This window comes from Manis javanica, chromosome 13, assembly GCF_040802235.1.
Source record: "Manis javanica isolate MJ-LG chromosome 13, MJ_LKY, whole genome shotgun sequence".
Lineage (NCBI taxonomy): Eukaryota > Metazoa > Chordata > Mammalia > Pholidota > Manidae > Manis > Manis javanica.
This window is the reverse complement of record NC_133168.1, coordinates 96,470,444-96,498,299: the sequence shown is the minus strand read 5'-3', so window position 1 is coordinate 96,498,299 and position 27,856 is coordinate 96,470,444. Positions and strand designations below refer to the sequence as shown.

Here is a 27,856-nt window from a genome sequence, read left to right as displayed (position 1 = left end):
GGACCCCTCTGCCCCTTGGCAGAGTTTAGATTCTTGTGGGAGGAAGGGAATCGAGTGCTAAGCACTCAGATTTAATTTGCAGGCTGGGGTAAATGCGTGGAGGGTGATCTTAGTCATTTCTGAGGCTGTGGGATGTGGAATGGGGCTGGGGGGGGGGCTTCTGGAGGAAGTGACAGCTGAACTGAGGCCTGTCACGCGGTGGAGGGGGATGGCATTCCCAGCAGAGGGCACCGCCAGGGCAAAGCCTCGGAGGCGGGACCAAGCTCAGGCCTCCTGCCAGAGAGGGAAGCAAGGCAGGCAGGGGTGTGCTGGCATCCGAGTTCGGCTGGGTCCAGAATACCCACTTCTTCCTCAGGGGCAGTGGCAGGTGGAGAGGGGGGCAGGACAGCGGGTGTGTGTTTGGTTTGTCCAGCGGCCGGATGGGGCCAGGTTGTGAGGGACAATTGGCAGCATCAGCCAGAACCTCTTCCCTCTAGAGGCTCAGCCTGCGAGGTGTTCGGAGCACCCCAGGAGCTGACCCTGTATCCTGGCTGCAGGCTCGGCCAGGGCCTGACGTCCCGGCTCCATCGGGGTTGAGGCTCAGCGGGGGTCAGGGCTCAGCCAGGGCTTGGGGCCCTCTCCGTCTGTGCGGGCTACCGTAGCGGGAGGCCACGGCCCAGCTGCCTTGTAAACACATCAGTTTCTCACGGATCTGGAGGCCAAGATCAAGACACTAGCAGATGAAGTGTCTGGTGAGGGCTGCTTCCTGGGTCATGGATGGCTTCTTCTCGCTGTGTCCTCGTGTGGCCGAAGTGGCCGGGGGGCTCCCCAGGGCCTCTGTTAGAAGGGCACTGATCCCATTCACAGGGGCTCCACCCTCCAGACCTAATCCCCTCCCAAAGGCCTTCCCTCCAGTTACCCTCCCCCGGAGGCAGGGGGGTAGATTTCAGCATAGGGATATGGGGGAGCACACACAGCCCGTAGTGAGGCTGTTTTTCTGCTCCATCAGTGCCCTGCGACCCTCCCCCACTGTCCTGTAACCCTCCCCCATCCCGGGACTCTCCTCTGCTCCTCTGTGGTCCACAGGCTGCCTCCTCCAGGAAAGCCCCCTGGGTTGCCCCATTCCCCTCTCACCAGTCCCTCTATTGTCTCTGCAGACGCTGCCCCGACTGACACTTGGCTTGTGGCCTCTCTTTGAGGGACTGGGGGGCCATCCCCCCTCCAGGGCTGAGGTCGGAGGTTACAGGTCACTGCCAAGCATGGCACCTGCCTGGGGTCCTGGTGTGGCTTCTGTGGTTGGTCCCGTGGGCCTCCTCGTGGTCCTGCTGGTCGGAGGCTGCGCAGCAGAAGGTAAGGGCCTAGCACGGGGTGTGCGGGCGTCTGAGCTTGCGTTTACGTGTGTGTGTGCATGTGAACATGTGTCCCCACCTCTTCCCTGGGGCCCCACGTCTTGCCAAGTGGAGCATCTGCTCCGTGAATGAGGCCGAGTGGCGCGCCTACTGTGCACTGGACAGATTCAGAAGTTCATAGTAATGACGGCGCTAAAAACCAAAATAATAGTGACAACAGTAACAAATGTCTGCTTCCCTAGCATCAGCCCTGCACCAAGCCCAGTGCTGAATACAGGCATTACCTGCTCATGTCCCTTCAGCCTCACAAAATCCAGCAGGCCCTTTCCAGTCTGCATTTTCCAAGGAGGGAAACCAAGGCCCAGGTGTTTTACTTGGAGTTGCTCCTGAGTGAGCCACAAAGTTCACCTTCCCTTGCTGCAGGTGGAAATACCAGCTCCCTGGTGGCAGGCACACAGGCAACCAAACCTTCCCAGGCGGAGACAGGGGAGGCTTCTTGGGAGAGAGGACATTGGCCCTGGGGCTTTGTGGGTATGTAAGAGTTCGCTAATGGCAAGGACATTGCTGGGCATTACTCATTATATGCTAGTAGAATAAGTAACGTATTTACCACTTCGTTTTGTTCCAGTGATAATTACTAGCCTTGGGCATGATGGAATCGAAATCATCCTTATGTACAAGTGGGAAAACAGGGGCTGGAATGTGGCCATTGTGATGAGGGGATCCCAGAGTATGGAGGCCACCCTGGCCTGGGTTCAAATCCTGTCCCTGTCTGGTGACCACGGGTGGGTCTGTGCTCTCCTTTATTCAGTTTGTTTTTAAGAAGCACCTACTGTGTGCCACATACTGGTTTAGACACGGGACAAAACAAACATCCCATCCCATCCCCTTCTGGGGCTGGTAGTCAAGTGAGCGAGGGTCACTAGTGTGGTGGACCTGCCGGGGAGCTGGACAGCAGGAAGGAAGTTGAGGGCTGGAAGGGAAGGTGGAGGCTGCATTTTACATTGGTGGGAGGGCAGCTGGGAAGGTTGCAGTGAGGAGGTACCATCTGAACAGAGACCTAAAGGCGCTGAGGAGTGTACCCCCTGGGTATCTGAGGGAACAGTGTCCCAAGCAGAGGGCACAGCCTATGCAAAGGCCCTGGGGCAGGACCATGTCTGGCATGTTGGAGGAACAAGAAGGCCCTTGTTGTTGGAGCACAGTGAGGGGAGGAGAGAGAAGGAGGGGATGGGGCAGGTTTTGCAAGGCATGGTGGGCCGCGGGGGAGGTCTTGGTCTTTGACCCTGAGGAGGGTCAGAGCACCTGACTCCGGTGCTCACGGTGCCTTCTGCTGGCTGCTGTGAGGAAGGCAGCCTAGGGGATCCAGGGCAGGAACTGGGGACCAGGACAGAGGCCACTGCTCTGGTCCAGGTGGGCAAGGAGGGCGTGTCACCTGGCCTGCAGTCGGCACCGGCTCACTGGGTGTTCTCTCATTACTGTATTACTTTAGATGCTGGTAGTGGTCTAGACTCAAACCCAGGTCTCCATCTCCAAGGCTGGGATCATGACCCCAGTAGGTGTGTGCATTTAGCAGGAGCTCTGTCACCTGGGGCTCCATAGCGGGGGAGCCCTGGTCATCCTGATTGCACTGCCAGCTTCCGGGAGTGGTCCAGGTCCTGTGGGAGCCCTTTGGGGTTGGAGCCCTTTGGCCACAGAACCCAGGTGGGCAGCTGAAGCGTTCACCATCCAGTGCCAGGAGGAGTGATTTCTGCTCTAGAAACACTTTCTGGTCCTTTGGGGCGCCCCCAGGATGCCCTGGGGCTGGCCCAGGCGAAGTTGTAGGGGATTGGTGGGTAGGTCTCCAGCAGTGGCACCATATTCTTTGCAGAATCGGAAATGGAAAAACAAAAGTCAAGCCAATTTACCAGCCTCCACCCTGCTGGTGTCACCATTCTGAACCTCTGTCTCTTCTTCCAAGAAATAGGGACACCCGGGGTGCTCTCAGTGATGAAGACCTGTATACCCCATTTATCGAATGTGCTGTCTGAAGGGGTTGGTAGCCAGTTAGGACCCGATTGAAGTCTTAGCTCTTGCCCATTACTGGCTGGGTGACCCCGGGCAAGTCACTCACCCTTTGTGAGCCTTAGTTTTGCTCCTCTGTGATTTGGGTGTAAAAATAGTGCTGAGCCCTGTCGGGTCCTGCACAAAATGAGCGCCTGCTCACTGCCCGGGGTGGCTATTCCCCAGGGCTTCTTTCTTGTGTCTGGGGCCCTCCCAGCAGGAGGAGGGGAGGGTTTATCCGTATGAGAGAATCCAAGCATCCACAAGAACTTTCCTAATGGGGGATACAGCGAGCAGAGAAAGCTCTTCTGGATTGGCTGGGACCCCGGGGCCACCTGGAGTTAGGCTGAGAAGGCATCCGCCCCGCAGAGGTGGGGGAACACAGGTGAGAGCAGGCAGCTAGCTTCACTGCATCCAGTGTTAGTTAGGTGGCCGTCAGTGTCAAGAGCCCCATTTTCTCAGGGGTCACTGGACACAGGAAGTATGGTGGGGTCCTGCGGAGTGGGAGCTGCCCTGTGCCCACCCTGCTAGGTAGCATGTAACCAGGCATTTCAGTCCGTCAGGACTGATCAAGGCTGTGATGAGGACAGAGGGGTTCCTGACCATACCTGGGGCAATCCGAGAAGGCTCCCCAGGGGAGGTGCTGGCCAAGCTGAGGTTGGAGCTGGCAGATGAAGGGAGGAGGAGGGAACAGCGCAGGCTCCTGATGTGTCCCGTTCCTGGATTGGAGGGTGCTGGGGGTGTACCTCCAGCTTGGGGTCACAAACAGGCCGCTGAATGCCCCCCCTCCGTGGCTCACTTCTGCCCTTCCTTCCAGTGGCCCCCCAGGGAAGGATTTCCCCAGAAGATCCCTGACCCAGCCACGGTGACTTCTCCCCACGACCTTGGCTGAGGACGCATATGGCCCTAGTCACCATTCCTGAGGCTTGGAGGAGGGGCGGCCCAGGCCAGGAAGGGCCAGGGAGGCAGGCCAGTCCTGGGATCAGTGCCGAGTCAAAGAAGGCTGGAGGTGACAGGAGTGTAGGGCGTGGCGTGCTTGGGGACCGAGACCCAGGTTCAAATCTGGGTGCTGTCGTTTCTCAGCTGTGTGATCTGTGCAAGCTTGGTGACCATCCCGAAGCTGATTATAATGTGATTAATAATCACTGCCTCAACGGGATACGTACCCAAGAGTTGAATGAGGCCGCGTATGCCTGCCCGCAGTGGGTCTGCCGATTTTCCAGAGCAAGGGCCAGGGGACACACACGGGCACGTCAGCAGGAGTGGAGCTCGGAACAAGAAGGCGAGGCCTCTCAGGCCACTGGAACACGCACCGGGTTTTGTTCAGAGCCCAGCCTGAGCTGTAGATGGGAGAAACTGGGGGGCTCTGGGCTCCCAGACTTGGGACCTGAGGCCTCCTTGAGCTGCTTGGTGCTTCCAAGCTTCCAGACCTTTCCACGTGAGCCCATGTGGCCTTCAGCTCTTGCCACTGATCTTGGAGGCCCAGAGACCTGGTGTTGCTGTAGCCTGACTGTAGCCCTCTCTGCCTCTCCTCAGACCGCACACTCTAGCATATTTTTCTTTAATCCTCTTACCTTTTTATTCACACTTTAACAAAGTGTTTTTTTAATTTTTCCTTAAGTAGTTGTAAGTGTAAAAAAGGTACCAAGGTATGAGGCCTCCAGCCTCCTGTGTCGGCCACCTGGTTTCTGTCCCTGGAGGCCGCTGCTGTTTCTGTCCACACACACACCCCATACGCTCTCTCTCTCTCTCTCTCTCTCACCCCCTTTATATTTTTCTTACCACACGAGCAGTAACATTCACTACATTTTTTATGTCTCACTTTTTCTCATTTCGCAGTACATCTTACCGTTCCTTCCCTAGGAGTTCATTACGGAAGCATCCCTGTCCCTTTTTATAGCTGTGTAATATTCCACTTTGTGGATGGCCTGATATTCATTGAATGAATCCCCTTTTGTTGGCTATGTAGCTCGTAAGTATGTTGCAGCCCTTGAGGTTGTTGGTAAAAATCCCCAAAGTGACTGAATGCCTTTAATGGGATCATTGTAGCTTGCTGTGAATGGAAATCCAGAATCCCCCGGAGTGATTCCAAGGTCACTGTGTGAAGTCACTAAAAAGGAAACAGTGGTCCTGAACTCCCACCAGATACCGTTGGCTATCCAGGGTGCAGAGTTGAGGCTGTCTAGGCTGTTAAAGACTTAGTACCTCCCACTCGACACTTCCCTGGAGAGTCTTAATGCATCAGATCGTTGTGAGGGGCCAAGAATGGGGGCTCCTGAGTCAGCTCGGTGCAAGTCCCATCCAGGCTCAGCCGCTGGCTGGCTGGTGTGCAAACAAGCGCGTTGCCCTGTGCTTGTTCGCTCATGTAAAACAGGGATCGTAAGGGCTCTGCCCTCACTGCTGTTGGAAGGATTAGATGTTACTACGTGTGTAACACCAGCATATACTGGGGGTCCGCTAGTGGCCTCAGGACCCCTGATTACCCTTTCTGAGCTTTGGCCTCCAGCTCTGACCCCGTGTGTTGACATCTCCCACAGATTTTGGAGGCCAGAACCCTGGGTTTGAATCCTGGCTCTGGCCTCAGAGGCCTTGATACCTCTGCTTCCCTACTCGGTGCCTCAGTTTCTCCACATGTCCCACGAGGGGATTAGACCACGTTATCTCCTTCTAAGTCTTCTCTGGGGTTTGGCTGGGCACCACTGGGAGCCTCCAGGTGCTGAATTTGGGACCCCCCAGAGTTTTGGGGTGCCCTCTTGCACCATCCTCTGTGGCCCACATGAGGTTGTGTTTACATGTGAGCATGTGTTGCTGTTGAACTCGGGGGCAGGAGTGGGAAGGGCGTTCAGTGGTGGCCTTTACCTTCTCCTTCTCTCTCCCGTGGGGCCCACATGGTGCCTCCACGGCTGAGCAGGGGGTGGCGGGCATCCTGCATGGTCCCAGGGATCCTGGTCGCGTGCCTGGGCCTACCAGAGCTCCTCCTCTTCCTCCTCTGTCCCCAGAGCCCCCCAGGTTCATCAGAGAACCCAGGGACCAGATCGGTGTGTCGGGGGGCGTGGCCTCCTTTGTGTGTCAGGCCACAGGAGACCCTAAGCCACGGGTGACCTGGAACAAGAAGGGCAAGAAGGTCAATTCACAGCGCTTTGAGGTGAGTCTGGTGAAGGGAGACAGCCTGGGGCCAGTGCCCCCCCACCCCGCCTCCGTTGGGACCACGCAGCTCAGCCCCAGAAGTCACCTCGGCAGCCAGGGCCATGCGTGCCTGGCTGGGCACCCTTTCAGGCTAGAGCCCTTCTCCCACCCTCAGCCTGCCTCGGCCTGCTCAGTGAGGGCCCTGCCAAGTCGGCTTGCTCTGCCCCCTTGGTGCTGTGTGGTCTCAAGCAGGGCCCTGCCCTCTCTGAATCGTACCTCACACACACAGACATACGTCCACCACCACAGCACACAGAAGGGAATTCACAACTCCGTGCTTGTGCACGTGAAGAGACGCACACATTTCTGCATCCAGCATGCCTTCTCACGCCTGTCACACAGACTGGCGTGTGCGTGTCACGCCCCCACATACACACCATGCCCCTGTTCTTGCACATACCAGGCCCTGTTTCACTGCCCCCAGTGTATCTGCAGGGGACACCCACACTTAGTACAGACAGCAGCCACAGCTCTTCCCGCCGTCACGCCTGGGCCCCAGCCTCCCCCTGACCTCTCTTCCCTGCCCACGGCAGACGGTTGAGTTTGACCAGAGTGCGGGCGCCGTGCTGAGGATCCAGCCGCTGCGGACGCCCCGGGATGAGAACGTGTATGAGTGTGTGGCCCAGAACTCCGTCGGGGAGATCACGGTCCATGCCAAGCTCACTGTCCTCCGAGGTATGGGGCCCTCCGGGGCAGCTGGGGGGGAAGCAGGCCCTGGACTCTGGGGACTAACCCCAGAGCAGTCTGTCAAAGTCTTGCTAAGGATTTTCCCTTTGGGAGGACTTTGATTCCACTTCTCCAGCCCGTGACACCCCTGGGACCCAGAGCTTGCCAGTCGAAACCAGAGTCCTTCCCATCTGTCAACTTGATCATGCTTTTCTGATTACAAGAGGCCGATCCAATTCAAACGGGTTCAAGTAAGGAACAGGATTCATTGGGCCGTGTAATTAAAATTTTCTTAGAATTGGTAGCATCAGGTTTGGCTGGATCCAGGAGCTCAGACAAGCATTTTCAGGGCTTGTCTTCTCTGCCTCTGGGTTTGCTTTCTCCCACTGCTAACTGTATCCTCAGTGAGATCCTCCCATTACTCCAGGTTCACAGGCCCCGCCCAGAGAGGGGACCTAAGGCCCAGGATTGCTGCCCATCGGCTTGGCTTGGGTCAGAGGGCCATCCCTGAGCCAGTCACTCTGGCCAGAGGAACAAATCCTCTGCTTGGCAGAACCCTCCCTGGAGTCAGGGGTGTGTCCCCCCACAGAGTGGGGGTTATGGAGGGGCAGTTCCCCCAAAGGAGCACAGGAGGAATAGATACGGGACAGGCAGAAACAGCTGCCCACCGCTTCCGCGGACGGTCACACAGATCCTTTGGGAACACTGCTTTGCTGGGCTGCTTGCTGGCCTCGTTCGGGCAGCCTTGCCACGAACCCCAGCTAGCCGCTCGCTGCTGCCTTCTCCCATGCAGGGTAGTTTCAGCATGGGGACCTGCACTGAGTTCAGATCCTGGTGCTGTGTGACCTTGGGCAAGCAGATGAACCTCTCTGAGCTGCATTTCCTCCCCTCCAAAGTGGGATGATAATGATGCTCCCCACAAGGAGTAGTTACGTGGACAGCGAAGTGGGAGATCCAGGCGTTAGAGTAGCACAGGGCTCTGCAGGGGAGGAACACGGGTGATTCTGTCCCTCTGCTGTTACTGTTACTGTCGTTGCTGTTACTTGGGTATTAACCAGATGGCCGCCTCCAGCCATTCTGCAGCTCGGGTGAGTGGGCTCTGCCTGTTGCCTACAGGGACCCTCTGACACGCTGATGTAGGGCCATCGGGTGGGAAGTGGCTGCCGTATGTGTCCCCTAGGGTGGGGTTCTTCCAGCGCTCTCCAGGGCAGGGGAGCAGGGGTCAGCTTGGAGCCCTGGGAGGGGACGTCACGCTGGCCCTGGGGGCACTTTGTCCCAGACTCCAGTGGGTGCTCTGCGTGGGCCCCCCCCCCTTAGAGCGTTCTGCCATTAGCGTCTGGCCTGGGGAATGTGGTTTTGTGGGTCCTGGCGCCCCTGGGGAAGGAGGGGCCCACGCCCCGACCCGCCTCTGCCCCCGCATATTGCACCCTGACCTTTCCTGGGCACAGACGGACCGCCAGCCTCCATTGTGAGCGCTTAGAGTTAAAGGGACGCGCTGTGAGTCCATCAGCCGTCCAGCCCCTGCGAGTTTATGGAGATGAGTCCTGCTCCCTGCCCCCCTCCCCAGGCCTCCTTGGCTTCTCTCTGGGTTCAGGCTGCCGAGAAGGATGTGGTGCTCCGTGCGCCCAGCCCAGGGAGTTTGCCCCGGGCGGAGCTGTCCACTCCTCCTCCCGGCCAGGGCCCCGAACCCTGGAGACCCCCGGCTGAGCTGGAAGATCTAGGCTGCGGGCCCAGCACTCCGGGCCTCCTCCCTCCCCCGCTGTCTGATTGTGGACCCTGCTCACGCCTCCTGTGCTGCTGTTTTAATTAAACTCCGAGGAATCGGGCACAATGTGGTACGCAATGAACATTTTTGTTTAATTAGGACCTCTCGGTAATGGTGGGGGGCCACAGCCTGCCCCAGCCCCTGCGGGGCCGCATACACACAGGAAGTGCTCACACGGGGCAGTGTGCAGTGTGGGTGCGTTTGCCAACAGCACATGCCTGCCTTCACATACACACGCGTGCTCCCGCACACGCCCCAGCCAGCCTCGAGCACCAGGAATTGAGGTTGTTTTGGCCTTTACCTCCAGTGATGTCGTTGGTAGCCCATTAGAACCACTTGAGACATTGTCCAGGCCTCGGGCCCAAGAAGAACACAGACGGCCTGACCCAGCTTGGACAGGATCCAGCCGCCCTCAGACACCTGTGGGCCCAGGCTGGTGTTGGGGGACTGCAGCTGGCCCTTTCTGCTTCTCCGGGGCTCAACCAGGCCCAGGCACAAGTCCCCACCTTGTCGAGGCCTTGTGTGACCTGGGGTAGGTTTGCATCCTCTGAGCCTCAGTTTCCTCCTCTGTGAAATAGTGCCCATCTCTGAGGGCATGGAAGGTACCAGCACAGGTACCAGCATAGTTGCTACCCTCTGTGCAGTGCCCCCTGGGCCGGGACCAAATCCTCATGTCCCACTGAGGACACAGGATGACGCCTGTGCCTGCCTCTCCCTTGCCATATCTTGGCCTCCTCCCTCCCCTGTACCCCCTGCCTCCCGGTGCCCCGATGCCCCTGCCATACCCAGCACCCCTTCTGGGCATTTGTAAACAAATAATATGTATCACTTCCTTTTCACACATCCAGCAGCACTGTCTATACCAAGAGGCAGCAAGCTTTTCCTGCAAAACCAGAGAGTAAATATTTTTGACTCTGCAGGCCGACAGGCTCTGTTGCAACTCCTCAGCTCTGCTTTCATAGCAGGAAAGCCACCACGGATGACATGGAAACCGACGGGCATGGTCATGTGCCAATAAACCTTTATTAACAGAAACAAGCCAGGGGCCAGGTATGGCCCGGGGACTGTCGTGTGCCATTCTTGGTCTGCACCATCTTTCACTTGGAACTCTGTGCACTTGGCAGTGTATCTTGGACTTTGTCCCAAGTCTGTTTGCAAGGACACTTCTCTTACCTATGGCACTAGTGCACCTCATGGACGGTCCGGCCTGTGCGTAATGAGTTCCTGTTGACAGATGTTCAGATTGGTCTCCAGCCCTCTTCTCTTGGGAGTGACCGCGCATCCCGCCTTTAGCGCGTGGGCACGTGAGATGGTAGACACTGCGCTGAGGGCTCGTGGGTCTCTGGTGGGTGGTATCTGATGGTCCCTTCTGGTCCAGGTTGTACCAACCAGCATCCCTGCCCATTTGTCTTCAGGCTCCCCAGCTCTGCGTGTGGTCACTCATCTGTCCCTTGCCCATCAAGGGTTGAGTGGGGGCTGTGTTCGTTTGCTAGGTCTGCTGCCACAAAGCCCCACAAGCTGGGGGCTTAAGCAGGATGCCGTGTCCCAGTCCTGGCAGCTGGAAGCTCAAGATGAAGGCGTGAGTGGGTTTGTCCCTGGGAGGCCTTCCTCCTGGGCTTGTAGGTACCGTCTTCTCCCTGTGGCCTCGCATGACCTCCCTCTGTGTGTGTCTGTGTCCTAATCTCCTTATAAGGACATAGGTCGTGCTGAATTAGGGCCACTCTAATGACCTCATTTTAACTTAATTATCTCTTAAAAGACTCCATCTCCAAATAGTCACATTCTTAGGTCCTGGCGGTCAGGGCCTCAACATAGGACTTTGTGGGGGGACACATTCCAGCTCATAATGGGGCAAGGGGCTGTTTTCATTTGCTCAGAGGAGCCTGGCCCCTGGCCCTAGGGACTCCTTCTTCACCCACTGTGGGTGACAGGCCACACCAGAGCTGGGGAGGTAGGGGTCAGGGGTGCTGGAGAGAGACAGTGAAGGTTCAGGCCCCCTGAGCTGCCTCCCCCTCCCCACCATTGCCTCCAGCTAAATTAGGCCACGGAGCCCACAGTGCAGTGTGCAGAGCTTGTGAATGAAGGCCACCCGGCAGTTAGCTGGCGCGCCTCATCGCCCCAGCCCAGAACCTGTCCCCGCTGGTCACTGGAACTTGAGAACCAGGGAGGGGCATTTTCTCCTTCCTGCACCCCCATCCCGACCCCCACTCTTTACTGTCAAGGAAAATTAGAATCTGTCCAGCAAACAGGGAGACGTAGGCCTGGAGGAATGGCCGGCCTCTCATGGGTTGATAGCAACCAAGACTGAGTCGCTTACTAATCTATTGAGCATCTGCTGTAGGCAGGCCCTGCGCTGGGCATTAAGGACATGGCAGCGACACGGATCCATCGTGATAAATGGAGAGTGATGCTCAGCCATCCTGGAGTCCAGGAGCAACTCCCTGGGCCCCCCAGCCCAGATATAAGAACTGTAATAACCCAGGCGTCCCCAAGGGGCCAATGCGCCCATGTCGGAAGCACTGGTCTGGCCCAACGTCCTATTGTGAGCCCCTGGTGTGATGGACGGAGGAGACTGTGCCCTGGGGGCCTGCTGTGCAGTGACCGGTCCCTCCCTGTTCTTCCCAACTCCGCCCGCAGAGGACCAGCTGCCCCCTGGCTTCCCCAACATCGACATGGGTCCCCAGCTGAAGGTGGTGGAGCGGACGCGGACGGCCACTATGCTCTGTGCTGCCAGCGGTAACCCCGACCCCGAGATCACCTGGTTCAAGGACTTCCTGCCCGTGGACCCCAGTGCCAGCAATGGGCGCATCAAGCAACTGCGATCCGGTGAGCACAGGTGGCCGGAAGGTCGTGGGAGCTGTGGGGGGCAGCAGGGGGAGGGCAGCATCGCCAGGGTCCCCACCCTAGGGACTGATGGGGCCCAGATGGGTAGGAACAGAGGGGAGCTGCAGAAGGCAGAGGTAAGAGTGTGTCTCCAGTGCTGAAGCAGTGGGCACCCAGATGGGTAAGGTAATAGGGAACCATAGAGAGCTGCAGGGAGAGAATGTCTCCCAGACTGAACAGTAAGGACATAACAGGGCTAAGATAGGCAGAGGGTGGTGGTGGAGGTCTGTCTGGTTTGTCTAGGCCGTGGACAGAGCACAAGGCCATGGCCACCCTTGGTCGGGCGGCTCCCCAGTCATGTCTCAGCCCAGCACCCATGTGCCCCATCTGTGAGTCTGTCTGTTTGGGGAACTGTGTCTGCGTTGGGTCAGTTGTCCTGCTGCTTCATGACATGTCCGCGTGTGTGTGTCTGGGCTCCCTGTGCTGGCCTGACCTGCTTCCCACATGTGGGCACACGCAGGCAGGCCATGCCATCAGCACATGGGTTCGCCTTCCCTTCCCAGAGCGAAGCTCATCCATGTGCATCTCGGCCACAAGTGTACCTGTGTTGCATTCCCTCCCGTGTACACGTGCGCAGGGCAATTCCTCCGCGTGCATACATCTCAGTGTGGTTCTCATGGGGGCAGACATGTGCAGGGATGTGCCCACGTGCACTCAGGCATGTTTAAATCCATTGTGCACACACATGTTGGGGCACCTCACTTTCGGCTTTCTCTCTCCCTGCCCTGGAACCACCCCTACCTGAAGGCCTCTCAGTTGCTCTCAGTACCGCCCTTCACTCACTGCCCGGCCTCATCCTCTGAGAGCCCAATGTCCATGTGCCCGTCACTTACTTCACCCACCCTCCCACCCACCAAACCCTAAAAAGAGGTGGACATCGCACCCAGAATTTCCTCCCTGGTGAGACACAGCCCTTGCTCTGGGGAGGAGAGAGCGTTCTCCCTCACCGACCTGTCTGAGGGTATTTGCAGCTCGGGGGTTCAGCTGCAGAAATGATGGCAACCTCGGGAATCTACCTCCTTCCCTACTGGCTCCCGTCAGCATAGTCCCAATATAGCAAAATGATTAAGAGCCCAGACCTCAGGGCTTGGTGCCCACATAAAATGCCCCTGGCATGACTGGGAGGGGCCCGTGACGGAATGCCTGGCCCTCGCTAGGTGCGGGATGAACATAAGCGGCCTTTTTAATCCAAATACATCTGGTTATCATTGCAACTCCCCAACCCCTGCCCGCCCCACCCCAGTGAGGATAGAGGCTTCCGCAACGCCACCTGTTAATGCTCCTGTTTTCTTTTCTTATCCCTCCGTTGTAAATGCTCAGAAACCTTTGGTAAGTCTCATTTCTTCGCCGCATCAACAACTAACATCCCCTCTTTGTCCCCCGCCCCCGTCCCCTTCCCCCAGACTAACAGCCACTGTGACAGTAACGGCGACCCACTCCACGTGGCATGTTTACTAACGCTTCACCCCACCCCCTCACCAGCCACCCGACCCTCCCCTGCCAGGCGCCAGGGGGATGCGAAAGAGGGGCCCAAGAGGAAAAGAGGAAAAAAAACAAGGGGCTGGCCAGACCCCCGATTGGAGCTGAGAGAGTCAGGGTTATTCTGGAGCTGGCATAGCTTTGAATCTAAGAGCCCCACTGCCCCGTTCCAGGCCTTGGGACTGCTGGGAAATGATGAAATTACAGAAGCTTGTGGACTGGGCATGGGGTGCGGTTTCCCACAGGACTGGTACTGGGTACTTCTCATCCTCTTTCCCAGCATCTACCATGAATCCCCTGAAACCAGCTGCTGGGCTAATTCTTACTAAGGTGAGAATGACTGATGCTGAGCCATGATAGTTCCTTCTCATCTTTGTCGGGGTGAGAAGCAGAACCAGCTTTCGTACCCACGTGGTACGTGCTTTCCCCTCTCACTCTAGTGGCCGTGGGCTACTTGGCCATCTTCGGAAGTCCCGTGCCCTGGCCTCTGGCCTCTGCCATCGTAATCCAAGTGGAGTGGCCCAGCCCAAAGCAGGGGCTGCCCTAGATTCCCACTGACCTGGATTCTAGTTCTCCACAGTGCAAACTTAGGCAAACTCCCATTTCCTTCCGTATAAAGAGGGGAGAGTTGCCTCATTGGGTTGGGGACTTTGTAAGAGAGAATAGCAGGGCCCCGAAAAGTTCAGGCTAGAGGTTTACAGCCCAGGAAGCTGGCGGGCTGGATTCGAGGCCCACCCCTGCCCCCGATTCATGGTATGCCCATCTTCTGGGGCTCAGGTTGGCCATCCGTAAAATGGGCTTGCAGAGGGGCTTTGTTTCCTCGCGGCAGCTCCTTGCCTCGGCCCTGGGGTCCTCTTGTCCTTGGAGGGGTTACCGACTGTCGGCAGAGAAGGGAGGGGCCCAGATCTCCCCTAGGAAGACGAGCTGAGGATGTGGAGCTCCAGCCAGGCGCCTTCTCTGTCTGCTGAGTTGTCCCTGTCCCCAGGCCCAGGGAGACACAGACAGTCCTTTCCTCTTTTCCTTTGGGAAGTCAAGGAGGCTCAGGACCCCCGCCTCTGCTCTCTGTCACCTTTCACTGCACTCCCCGGTCCCTCCTACGTGGCCTGTCTGTAACACCTTCCCTGTGCTTTATTAATGCCCAGCCCTGGGGCACTAACCCCTCTCCTCCTCTCTAACAAGATCCCCAGAAACCCCGTGGCTCCCTGCCCCTCACAAGAAGGGGGGTTGCAGACCTCCCTCCCTCAGCCCAGAAGGAAGGCAGCCAGGCCAGGCCATAGCCCAACCTGGGGCAAAGCGAGGCCCCTCAGGCCTGTCTGGAGGGGCTTCTAGACTCAGCCTCTCCTCCAGGAGATTCCCGACTCCTCCAGGAAGCCCTCCTGATTGATAAGCCCCCAGTCCCTGCTCCTTGGAGCCTTGCCATAGTCAGCCACAGCAAGGCCTTGCAGGGTCCATAGGCCCAGGGCTGGCTCAGCCCTCCACCTGGGGCAGTGGACAGGCCCGGCTCACGCCGCACCCCTGCCTCCCTGGGGCCCCCTGGCCCCCCTGGACTGCCTTCTGACATTTCACCTGACTCTCTCTGCTTCCCTTACAGAAAGCACTCCGATCCGAGGTAAGAGGCTCTTTCCTCACCCACTCACCCACTCATGCTCTCTCTCACTGCCCACCCAGCCCCCAGGCTCCACGGGGGACTGCTCCCAGGTCCCCTCCACACGTCTCTCCCTCACCACCCTGCCCAGTGTCCGTCCAGTCTCTGTGTCCGCGTCGCTGTCTGTGGCTGGGGGGCCGAGTGTGCCTCCAGGCCACTTGGCTGCAGAGGGAGGGCTGTGTCCTCTGCGGGAAGGCACAGCCCCTCCCACGCCCACTCAGAGCCCTGGGAGCCAGGTTTCTGACCACCGCTCTGTACACAGCCCTTGTCTCTCCGCAGCCGTGGTTCTACCCATCTGTGAAATGAGTGTGCAGGGGCACCTTCTGTTTCCGCAGCTCTTTGTCATCTGGAGGGTCCAGCCCGAGGAAGCAGAGAGATGGGCAATCTCAAAGGCCAGCCTCCTGGTGCTACCCCAGAGGACAGACTAGAATAGGCCTGGATGGTAGCCCTAGGGAAGAGTCAGTGTCTAGTCCTGGCTTTGCCACAAATTGCTGTGTGACTTACAACAGGCGCCCTGCCCATTCTGGGCCTCCATAATAACACCTGTCTGCCTGCCCAGAGCCTTGAGGTCCCAGGAAGTAAGGAGGTGTTATATGGGGACAGAACCCTCATACATGGCCCCAAGAGAGCCTCCCAATGTGTGGGTATGTCCCTTCCAAAGGACAACCGTAAATAGAGCGGGGTGGAGGGCTCTGCTTGGGAGCTTGGACTGGATTTTCCTATTCCTGGGGCCAGGGATTCTGATTAAAGTCTGTAATTCAAACACACTTGGAGATAGTCACTCATGTTTCACGTACTCATGGCCAGCGGCACTGGGGTCCTGGCCTGTGAGTCAAACACACTCACATGTTCACTCAGTTTCATTTCCTTAAGGAGATGAGGACTTTGAGTCAAGCCCTCATTTCAAACATACTAGTGGAAACCTAGGCCTCGTTTTTATTTATTCACAGGCACTCAAGTATTTTATCAAGGCCCATGATTTCAAACATACTTAAGAGATGTTTGCTTGGCCTCACTGACTTGTGAAAATGAGGATTTGTCCCAGGCTTGTGATTTCAGCTATCCTTGGGGAAATCTTGGCCTCATTTTCATTTATTCACGCACACTGTAGTGTTTGATCAAGGCCTGTGTTTTCCTGTATTCTTGAGAAGGTTCATTCATTTTTATAAGTTCATCGGAAGTGAAGTTTTTGATCTGGGCCTGTGATTTCAGACCCGTGGAGGGGACATCAGCCCTATTTTCATTTACTCACAGACATTAAGACCTTAGATTTGGGCCTGTGACTTTAAATATGCCTGAGAAGATTAGCATCTTCTTTACATTTTTATTCACTCATGCATTTTATTCGCCCAACAAATTCTTTGATCCTGGCTTGTGATTTTCGAACACAGTTGGGGCATTTCAACCTCAGTTTTATTTGTGGATATCAGACGTTTTCATTCAGACCTCTGATTTCGCTTTTAGAAAATTTCCCCATTCACCCACAAGCATCTAGGACTATAATCGCAAACACACTTGAGGAAGTTGGTTCAGTTACTCATGAGCACCAGGATCCTTCATCTAAGCCTGAGGTTTTAAAACAGATGGGTGGATTCAGACTGACTGACTTAGATGACTTTAAATCCATAACTTTAAATTCAGACTCTCCGCAAGTTAGTTTGAGGTATGGAAGGATTTGATCCAGGCTTTTAATTTCAAGCATACGTGACGTAGATCGGTCTCAGTATCCTTGACCATAGCTGTCATGGGAGGTAACCCAGTGCTGAAATTTCAGACACCCTCAAAGAAATACAACCCTGTCTCTGCTTACTTACGGGCACTGTATACTGAGGTCTCAGATTCCAAACACACTTGAGGAACCCGTGTTCATTTACACATGGGCACTGGTTGATGCCAGCAGAGCAGCCATCAGCTCCCTGAATTTTACAGTAAGAGTGGAGGTTCTGTAGGCGTGGGATTGGGGGACATGAGCCGGGGAGACCCCGGCCCAGCTAGGGCTTCTAGCTAACTCAACTTTTTCGTCTGCCTCCCCGGCCCGGCCAGACCAAGAGACAGGCCAGACAGGGCTCGGACAGCCCACCCAGTGCACCCCTGGGCCTCCCCTAACCAGCCAGGCTTTCTCCCCTCTCCCAACAGGGGCCTTGCAGATTGAAAGCAGCGAGGAGACAGACCAGGGCAAATACGAGTGTGTGGCGACCAACAGCGCCGGCGTGCGTTACTCCTCGCCCGCCAACCTCTACGTGCGAGGTAGGGGACGCCGAATCCAGGTTGAAGGCAGGGACCCGCCCCATCCCGCTCCCCTTCTCTCCTTGGGCTCACAGCCTGCGGGCTCCCCTGTCCCCTGCAGACCCAAGCAGGAGGGGCCCCTCCCCCACGTTGTGGGGGGACCTCGGGTGAGGCGGCGTCCCTCTCTGGACCTCGGTTTTCCTGCCTGTAAAACGGGGGGCAGCTCGAAGTCCCCACCCCGTGCCTTGTGATGGACACCCTGTGGGCTGCAGGACTTGGGAGGTAGAAGGGGACGGGGCAGGGCCGGCGGGTGTCAGTCTTGGGCCTACAGGGCCGGGGGAGCCTGTAGGCCTCTGCCCCCCCACCCCGCCCTCCGAGTCGGCTTCTGTGGTGTGTCGTGCGGTGACCCCCCCTTTGCTATGTGCTCGCTCTGCTTCTCCAAACTCCGTGGCCTCATAGCCCCCCGCTTTACCACCCCCCCAGCACCCTCCATCTAGGAGTGGGGGAGGGGTCTTCCAGGCTACCCCGTGCCGGTCCCCACAGTCTCCGCTGTCCCCGAGCCTGGAGCTCTCTGCGTTGTCCTGCCAACCCTCAGGAAGAGATTAATTTAGGCCGAAACCACTCACGGGGCCACACCAGACATGGCACGCCCGCAGGGCTTAGCGCCGGCCCTGGCTCCCACCCGGTCATCCCCAGAAGCCCCGCGTCCTCGCCCCAGAGCCCCCGCCGCACCCGACGAAGGCCCGGGAAACCCCTGCACCAGCCGCCTTCTGGGTCTCGTGTCCCCTGAGAGGCACCAGGGGCTCCCCCTGCCTCCAGAGGCCTCCGTGGAGCCTCACTTAGCCCTGTGCTGGTTCTCTTAGGTCCTCTCACAAGTTTTAATCCGGCGGCTCCGCCACCATTCGCTGTCCTCCATTTCTGCCTCCTGATGTCTGTTTCTGGTCAGATTCATGGCTGAAACAGCATCTGCCTGCCGGGAAACAGGGCCCCAGTCAAACTCCGGGGCTGCCCTGTTGACTCTGTATACCTGTGGGCATCACACCCTTCTCCAGGCCTCAGTTTCTCTCGTTCGACGCACGGAGCCCCTGCCATCTTCCCCCACGCACAGACCCTAAGCCCGGCCCCCACCAGGCACCAGCCCCTTGGGAGCAGGTCCCTGGTTTTACACCTTGATTCTGAGGAAGGGGCTGCACTGGGGGAGGGACGGGGATGCGGGTGCGTGGGCGGGCAGGGGGCACACGTCTGATCCGCTGCCGCGGCACCTCTGGTGAGTTATAGCACATCTGTGGCTCCAGCTGACTGGCCTTCGTCTAAGTTGCTCATTTCTCTGCAAACACCTGGGGTGGGGGTCTGTACGTCTGGCAGTGCTCCGGGAGAGTATGGACAGCAGGCGTGGAGCAGGGCAGGGGTGGGGCCTTGAGCACGGGCGCAGCCAGGGAGGGGGGCGTCTGTGTCCTCCCCAGTTCCCCACCCGGGGTGAGGTCCCTGGCACAAGCCTCCTTTCGTTTGGGGGGTCCAGCCTCCCAATCTTTGTCTGGGTCTCAGGTGCTCCAAAATTGAATTTAAAAAAAGAATCGTGGAAGGCAAATGTAGATCTTATATGTCCAGGAAAGAGCAGAGGGGAAAAAAAAAATACTGTCATTGCTGTTCTTTTATTTTTTAATTTTAATTTTTTTTTTGGTTTAAAGAAAAAAAAAAACAAAACAAACAACGACAAACTATTGCAGCTTTTAGCCTTGGGAAGTCCTCTTTTTACTCTCTGTATCTCCCCTATTTTTTCTCTTCTCCTCATGTCATTGTGTTCTGCATCCAACCCCCTTTACATCCCTCAGAGCTTCGAGAAGGTTGGTGTGTTTTTTTCTTTTTTACTTTCTTTACCCACATTTTTACATTCTGAAATCGACACGCACACGAAACGCGCACACACGTACACACAGACGCACGCAGACACGCATACAGAAAAAAAAAATAGAAAAACGAACCGAATACGTATATACGTTCATACACATGATGGAATACAAATTATAAGCACAAAGCGAACAAAGCAAGACAAAAAAAAAAAAAAAAAACCAAGCGAGAGCAAAAACCCAGAAAGACACGAAAACCTCAGCCGTGCCCAGCCCGGCCCAGGGCCGGCCGCACACATGCGATGCTTGCATTGTGGTCGCCTCTATGCATCCGTTGGTAATGTTGTTGCTAAGTTTTATGCACTCCTCGTCGTCATGGTAACTTGGGCCTGATGCATGCTGGGAGAATGTAACAATTTCTCTGCATGCCACTCTTGTCGGTTTGGTTTGGTGAATTCCCAACGCCTTCTGTGGGAGTGTTTCTCGTCTTCCGTTCTGTTTTTCTACTTTGGTTTTCTTCGTTTACCTTTCTTTTCTTCCTTTTATTTAAGTAGTAGTAGTATTATTTTGTTTTGTTTTGTTTTGTTTCATTTTGGGGGTGGGGAACCGATCAGTTTGTTTTTTTTCCCCCTCCCATCCCCTCCACCCAGCCCCCTTCTCCCCCAAAGCATTTTTGTCTTTGGTTCTGTCTCGTGTTTCTGTGCTCTGTGGGTTTGGTTTCTTGGGCTGAGCTGTTCTGTGGTTGTTCTCCAAACGCATTGTGGTTTAAAAGCCAGTGTTCCTGTCCCAACTACCATCCAGGAGGGCGGAAGGGGTCCCACAGCTGGGATGCTAGGGCAGAAAGTGACCGCCCAGGCTCATGGGTACAAGGGAGCAGCACAGACAGACGGTAGGCGGTCAGAGCCTGGGTGGGGTCTGTGGAGAGAGCAGCCCAATTTGGCTGACCTCACCAACCAGCCCCCTTTGACCCAGAGCTGGCGCCCCAGCTCCACAGGACCACCATGTCAGCAGGGGGCTTCAACAGTCACATTCCCATCCTGCCTCAGCACGAAACCACCTCTCACACTCCCAAAGGACCCCCCAAAACAGGCATTTGAAGCACACAGTTGAACAGGCAACTGGCATTTTGAGTTCTTGTTCAATGTAGCAACATGTCTACAGGTGGGAAGTGGCCACCTTAAAAACGAACCATCCTCCAAAAATGAAGCATGCTTGCTGCATAGATATTGCTTAGAATGGCAGCTGACGTGATGGCTGGCTGGGCACAAATATGGAACCACCCATTAGAAAAATGTAGTATGATTTTCAAAGAAATAGCCAGTAATCCTGCCCTTCAGTGCTACACCTCCACCTCCCAGGTGGGGTTGGCTGCCTCTCCCACTCCTTCCTGCATGGGCTCCAGTCGCACTCATAGGGGTCTTTTGTCCAGCAACACAGCACGGTCACTTTCTGAGAACCTGAGCATCAGAGCTGTGGAATTCTGGAGAAAACCCGGGGGAACTTTGGACGCAGCCTCTCCCCGTCTCTCTCTGCCTCCCCAACTCTCCCCCTGCCCCCCCCACCCCTCTCAGCTCTTTCTCTCTGTGTCTCTCTCACTCTTGCAGACTTTCAGAGATGCACGTTCCCGTCTTTTGCTACCTCTCTGAGGAAAGGCAAGCCCTTGAGATTCACACTCCAATCGCAAATAAAACCAGCCCCCAAAGAGATACCCATTTGGCTTTCTGGCCCCCAGCTCGCTTCCTAGCATAGTGATTGAGAGCGGAGGCCAGCCTGTTTGGGGTCACCTCTATTCCCTCTTGCCTCTCATCTGTCTTTCCAAACTCCCAATTATTACTACTTCCAGGGCCAAGTTGGCAGGGAGACTTCAGGTGCAGTAAGAGGGGATGTATTACTCCTGTCTCCTTTTTAACCCAGTGTGAGAGCCTCATTGGAACTAAGGGGTGGCTGAGGGTCTCTGAAGACCACTTGGACTTTGGGGGCAGTGTGGCCTAGTGGTGAGAGCATAAATTCTGGGCTTGGTCAGACCTGGCTTCAAACCCTGCCTCCGCACCTCCATGAATGTGACCTTGGGTTGGTCACTTGATTGCTTGGAGTCCCATGAGCTATTGTAGCTCACAAGGTAGTTGGGAAGATTCCATTGGGCTGATTAATACTTAAGTGCCCTGTGTAGGGCACGGCACATAAGAGACCATTAGTGGGATTGTTTTAGAACAGAGAAGTAAAGAATTGAAGCAAATGACCTGGGCAAGCCATTCCCCTTCTTTGGGGACCTCGGTTTCCCTGTTATGTACTTTACAGATCTACAGTTTGAATAGATGGTTTTATGGGGAACTGCTTTGAAAAGACTCAGAGGGCAGAAGCTAATTCATTTGCTCAGATCTCATTTTCGCTACTGCTTTTCTGAACCCATCCCATTATCTCATTTTCTCCTGGCTCCAAGCCCCATTCCCAGGAGGTCAGTGGCCTCCCCAGAGCCACAGATCTCATCTCACCCCCTGGTGCTCCCCCAGGAAGTCCCATGGCCCCAGAGTCAGAAGGGAGCAAAAAAAAAAAAGGCCTATCTTGGGTGTTCAGCTACCTTTGCAGATAAGCACCAGCCTATCAGAAGTGGGCCACCTAGCGTGTTCTGCTGACCGCTCCAAGTGTTTACATGATTACCAGAACAGCCAGTCCCAGGAGTTAATTGGGGGGATTCTCCACCCTCACCTAACTTTGATTCACAATCACCAGCTTCTGCTGTCCCTGGGTGGTTCAGGGGGTGGAATATTCAGGCTTTCTCTTCTTCTCCTGGAATTTAACTCTGAGACCCAAAGGGCCAAAGTCACAGCCAGGCCCATTTTTTAATGTAGCTGACAGTTCTACTCCCAGAATTCCCCTGGGGAAGATGCGGCTCAGGCTTTTGACAAGGTGGGAAGATGATCAGATTACATTCTCCCTGGCAATTCATTTCCTTCCTTGTCTCTAAAATTGTAAGCCTTGAAGGTGTCGATTAGCGGCTAAAGATAGTGTCCTTAACCACCTGGTCTAGCAACATAGCATTATTGAACCACGATGCACAGGACACAGTTAAATGGTGTGCCGTCCACCTGTATCATGGGAATGTGCAGGGAAAAGTCAGGGCAGGCTGGAGGCATGGGAAGAACTTAACCACCCTCAAGGGAGTTAGGATATCGTGAGGATTTTGGAGGAAGCCAGATGGGGCTGGGATAATTTAACGCCAGGTCTTGAATGCTGAACTCAACGTCTGGGACTGGCCTAACTCCAGTGGGAGTTCTAGATTGCCCCAACTTCCAGGTGTTCTTCAGAACCCTTTGTGAGCCTTCTCTGGGCCTTTTCAGATCGATCACAGCATGGAACTCCATGGGACAAATCGTTTTTAAAATTGGATTTCTGGCACGCAAGCCATATAATGGGTGGACATGACCTGTAGGTGTCCCCCTTTCCTCCTGGCCTCCCCAGACAGGAGTAGATAAAGATAGTGGTCCTGGAACTCCCCTGGCAGCCTGTATCTTCCACTGGGGTTTTGTTGGGGAGCTCTCCAGATTCTGATGACCACAGCTGGCCACATCTGCCCCCCTAGGCCCCTGATTTGACCCTGGGGGTAGGTGAAAACAGATCAAGACCCAGCCTTTCTCCTCATCCCACCCTCATCCCGAGGGGAGAGGGGGCTCCTGGGGTGGGGGGGCAAGCTTTCCCTCTGGGCATGGCGGGTGGCAGGGAGGGGGGGCATTCTGCAGGAACACTGCGCTCTAGACACCTCTCGCCTGCTGCCTGCCTCACACCCTTTGCATTGCTGTTTCCTCTGTTTTGTGGGGTGCGGGGAATATTAGATTACACCTTGTCACTTGGAAAGCCCCACATCTCCGGTGGCCGCAGTGAGGGGGACAAGTGGGAGAGGGTCAGTCGATTGGCAAGATGTCATCCATTTTCTGCTAGAACCAGAAAGAAAAAATAAGTAGTGGGGAGAGAGAGAGAGAGAGAGAGAGAGAGAGAGAGAGAGAGAGAGAGAGGGAGAGAGGACACCAAAGAGGGAAAGAATAAAGAAATAGCCACGGCACAGTAAAACATCCAGCTCAAAATGCCGACTGCCTGTCAAGGCGGCTGGTCAACCCGTGGGCCTGGGGTCCAGCCAGGTCCCTCCAGGCCTTGCACGCTGTTCCCGTGGCAGAGGGAACTGGAGGTGGGACGGGCAGGGCACGATGGTGGAGACCAGGTTAGGGGACCGAAGACACACATGGCGGGCCACAGGGTGGTACCCACCCTCCCTGGGCCACCGGCTGGGGTGCAGTGGACCAGCTGAGAAATAGGCTTTGGAATTAGGCCTTGGCCCCCGTCCTGTCCCCCGGACAGGTGTAATCTAAGCTTCAGTAAACCTGTGGAGGCTTGGCATCTCTCCTGCACCCTCCCTGCCCGCATCCTCGTTTTGGAGTCCGGGGGAGCACCCCAGCAGCGCCCTCCCCGCACCCCAGAGCTGCAGCTTGCTGGGTCATTGAGATGTCTGACACTGTCCAGTTCCCCACCTCAGTGCTTCAACCAGATCACCTCACTTTTCAGTTCCCCCACCCCTCTCCCCTACCCCTTTTCCCGTGAACCCTCCCCCCTTTTTGGTTTTTGAGTTTCTGCCTCTTCCCGCCTGGGGGAGGGGTCGTTTCCTGGTTGCTTTGACGGTTTTTGAGTTGTTTTTTTCCATGTGAATCGGGGTTTGAAGCGACCCACCCACCCCCAACCCCCCCGCCCCCCCCCCCACCCTCCTGACCCCCTCACCCACGCGGGTCCCCCCGCTGGGACCCCCCGGCTACTCGGTGGTGAGAAGAGCTGGAAACGAGAGCCAGCTGGAGCCTGCTGAGGACCAAGGCTGGTGTGGTCCCCTTATAACCCGCCTGGACCCTCCATTCAGGTCGGTAATTGGGGGCGGGGGTCCCGCGGGGCCACTCTGTCCCGTGGGCTCCGTGCCCACCTTACTTTCTAACCCGCACCTCAAGCTTGCAGCCGGGGGTGGAAAGATGACGTGGGGCGGGGGGGGTGTCACCACCAAACTGGGCAGAACACAGCGTCGGCTGCCCGCCCTCGCTGGCTGGGGGGATGCAAGAGGCCTCTTGAGACCCCCAGGCGGTTCTGAGCCACCTAGTGCCAGCAGGCTTGAGCCTCCCCGGACTCTTGGCAAACCGGCCCCCTCCCTGCAGTGCACCCTTAGAGCTGAAGGAGGAGGGTGAGAAAGCAGGTGGGCGGTGTGTCTCAGGTGCCCGCCTTAATGGCACAAGGGCAGATCCAGTTCACTGATGGCTGCCGTCAGATGCTGGGGGTCGTGGGCACTAAAACCACTCCTGTAGATCAGTGCCCTCCCACATCCAACTGGCTTTCAAGTGCCAACCCTGTACAGCACGTGCTTGACATACTCGGGATGTATCGCCTCGTCTCTTCTGAGCCCAGTTAGAGGCACCTTTTAAATGATGACAGTCCCAGTAGGAGATAGGTTAGGGTAAGGGGGGATGGCTGAGCTTGCCCAGGGTTAAGTCCAGCCCACATTTTAACCTTTAAATCCCCAAACTAGCTCTTGCTCCCTTTGATGTTTCAATAACCCCTGTCGATATGACCCTCTCGCTGACGGCTTCTGGACTTTTGTGATGATGGCCGCTGGATATGGTCAGCTGGTGGTTTACCGGGCATTATTAATTTGACATGTGATGGGTACTTCTGCCCTCTTTGGTGTCCCCAGAGGTTAAGACAAAGTTTGTAAGAGCTAGACGCCTGGCTAGAACTCTTGTTGCTTATTCCCGTGGTTAGAGAAGGCTTGCTTTATCATGGGAACATGCAAGGAGCCGGCACCCGGCTTTGAGCGCTGGCCTCACGCCTTGTGTGGGCCTTCCAGACGGTCCCGCTGCCTCTCCGAGCCTCCCCTCCCTCAGCCACAAAGTGGGCCTGAGGAATCATTTACCCGTCAAAGTTGGGAGGGACAGAGCGAGACGAGGATCCCATAGACATTTGTCCTGTTTCCTTTCATTTTTTGTTAGACTTTAAGCCATCCCCAAACTCCCTGACGGTAGAGAATGTAGTTGATCTCTCCAGCGCCCCGGAAAGCCAGAAGGAAAACGTTGCTGGCCTCATGCCCAGGCTGAGCATCTGCTTCGTGCCTGGCACCGCCCCAGCTTGACAGCCTTCTCGGCGTGCCATGAATTGCCTCCATTTCACAGATGGGGGAAACTGAGGCCTCAGGAGGGTGAGGGACCTTCCCAAGGGCACAGGGCTCCTGCGGTTACATCAGCTCCCCCACCTCTGCTTGGAGAGGTTTGCTGAGATTCTGAGGCCTCCCGGAGGCTGCCTGGCTTTGTGATAGAGCGTCTGGACCTCTGTTCAGCCCTGAGCGAGGGGCAGGGTGTCCCTGAGAAGTGGGCCGAGAGGGGCTCCAGGGGGCCTGGGTTGGTTTGCTCTGAAGCTTCTTTCTCCCCGCGAAGCTCACCTCTGTGGCCACCTTCAACCCTCTGCCAAGGCTCTTGGGTGCTGGGTGGGAAGGCCAGACCCTGTGTTCTGCCGGGGGGAGGGGGGCATCTCCCTGGGGAAGCCACAGCCCTTCTCCTTTCAGACCCCGATTTTCAGCCCCACACCCATTCCATGTTCTGTTTGGTTTTGTTTTTCTTCTCGTGTTTTGTTTCGGAGGGGTTTTCTGTTTGGTTGGGGTGTTGTTTTTTTTTTTTTTTGGATTTTTTATTTTTCCGCTTTGTTTTTTCATTTGTTTCTCCTGGTTTTGTTTTGGATGTCGATGCCGTTTTCTGTCCTTGATTAATTAGCTCCCCCACGCTCATCCCCCATCGTGTTCCGTTTCCATGACAACGCAGCGTCGGGCATCCCACTCCTGCCTCGCTGTGGATGCCGGCGGCTGGCCTGGACCGCGTCCGCTGGCTGGCCGGACCCCATTCTCCCCACGACTGCCCCCACCCTCCACCCGGTCCCACCGGAAAGCCGCCCCTCAGCCCCAGTCTGTCTGCATGGCCCCTCCGTCTTCCCCCTGCCCCCTGCCCCCTCCCTTCACAGCGGTCCCTTCCACCTCCTCCATCCTGTCTCTACATGTGACTCTGGACTTTTTCTGGGGCTTCCTTTTCCGAAGGACTGCTGGCCTTCCGGCCCTCCCCCTTCCCCCATGGAGCACCCCTCTCTGTTCACCTGCAGCCGGGATTCAGGGAGCAGGGGGTGGGGTGTCCCGGTTCGTAACCCAGGCCGGAAGAGAGGGAACCAGGCTGCCTCCCTTTACCCTCTGGAGCCCCCTGTTTTGTAGGGCCAGCCAGACCCCCTCCAGTCACCCCCTTTGTGACGCAGCTGCACCTAAACACTACGGGAAAATGAGAGGCAGGTCAGGTTGCTGACAGTCATGTCATGACCCTATTTAGCCTTGTTGAGCCCCCAGATCTGTCAAATGCATAGTTTGAGACAAGATTCCCTGATCCACTCAAAGCTGGGGACCCACCTACGTGGCTTCTCGAAGCCTCAAGATCTTGGCCAGGGATAACTTCTTTCTGGCCGGAAGGCCTTGCCAGGCAGACCCAGGTTGCTCCCACCCCAGGTGCCCACATCTGTTGGGAAGGCAACACCTTTGCGAAGTTCAAGGGCCCTTCAGTGTCCGCCCCTTCCACCCACCCCCCACCCCCAAACCTGTCCAGCTTCTGAAAATGGAGCCCCCGAAATGCATCCTGCTGCCTTCATGGTTCTGCGAGATCAGGACAGAAGGCTGCATCCGCTTCCCCGCTAATGAAATGCACAGAACATGTCCCTGTTCCCTCAGCGTTCAAGTTCATTCCCTCGTTTTATTATTATTATTGTTATTATTATTAATATCCTATTATTCTGCCAGGGCTGTGATGTGACAATGTGACATGTCACATTGGGTCACATCCGCTAGAATTAATACGCAGCATTGAAGTGGGCGCCCTCCCCCTCCTCTTTCTCTCTCTCTGCCCTGCCCTCGCTGCCCCCCTCTTCCTGGTCTCTCTCTCTCTCTCTCTCTCCATCTATCCTCTCTGGCACCCACACGAGTGTGCACTGAAGGCCCCTGAGATCCGGCCTCTCTCTCTGCCCCTCTTCAGCCTCTGTCGCATTCTCTCTCTCTCTCTCTCTCTATCTCTCTCTCTCTCTCTCTCTCTCTCTTAGCCAACCTATTTTGCATGCTGTTTGTGATTCTGAGAGCTGCATCTATCAATGGAAACTTGTCAGATCCGACAGAAGCTTTTAGAAGGGTTTCTATACCCAAAAACCACAAAAATTTCATTAGAGTTTCTCATCTTTTCCTGGAGGGCCCCCCGGGATGTGGGCGGGGCCCCTGAGGGTAGGGGACCGAGATCGGATCCCCGCCTGCTTCCAATTATTCCCAGGCCCTCCCTGCTCCCCACCCGACCTCCCCAGAGCCCCCAGCACTTGTGCCAGGATCTTCCCAAGCTCCCCGCTTGGGAGAGTGGGTGGAGGCACTGCCCCCCAAAGCCACGTCTGTCCGCAAAGATGAGAAACAGCTGATAAATTTTTGTGTTCGTAACTGTGCTGTGACCAGCCACTCTGGTCTCTGAAACCCTGTTGCTATGAAATAATGCTTCATGTCTTTTTTATTATATATCAATATATCTCTCTATCTATATATTGTTTGTGAAGTACCTTCCTTTGAAGTTTTGATTTCTTTGTGTTGAAATTTGTTTTTCTTTAATTTTTTTTTTTCTTTTCATTTGGAAGAAAAAAAATTTTCAGCTGGGGGGAAAGAAACAGCCCTGTTTATATTTAAATTGTTTTCCACTTTTTTTTTTCCTTTTTTTCT

The 27,856-nt window shown here is 56.0% G+C and overlaps 1 protein-coding gene across 10 annotated transcripts in view; it reads left to right on the top strand.

The window, feature by feature from the left end:
* The window catches only part of PTPRS (protein tyrosine phosphatase receptor type S), a 90,445-nt gene that overhangs the window by 34,817 nt on the left and 27,772 nt on the right, over window positions 1-27,856 (top strand). For all 10 annotated transcript variants that reach the window (XM_073220485.1, XM_073220486.1, XM_073220493.1 and 7 more), the window contains exons 2-6: window positions 1,137-1,329; window positions 6,368-6,513; window positions 7,088-7,229; window positions 11,623-11,811; window positions 17,129-17,239. In XM_073220485.1, coding sequence (XP_073076586.1) covers window positions 1,239-1,329; window positions 6,368-6,513; window positions 7,088-7,229; window positions 11,623-11,811; window positions 17,129-17,239 — 679 coding nt within the window. In that variant the 5' untranslated portion in view covers window positions 1,137-1,238. The remainder of the gene's footprint in view (window positions 1-1,136; window positions 1,330-6,367; window positions 6,514-7,087; window positions 7,230-11,622; window positions 11,812-17,128; window positions 17,240-27,856) is intronic.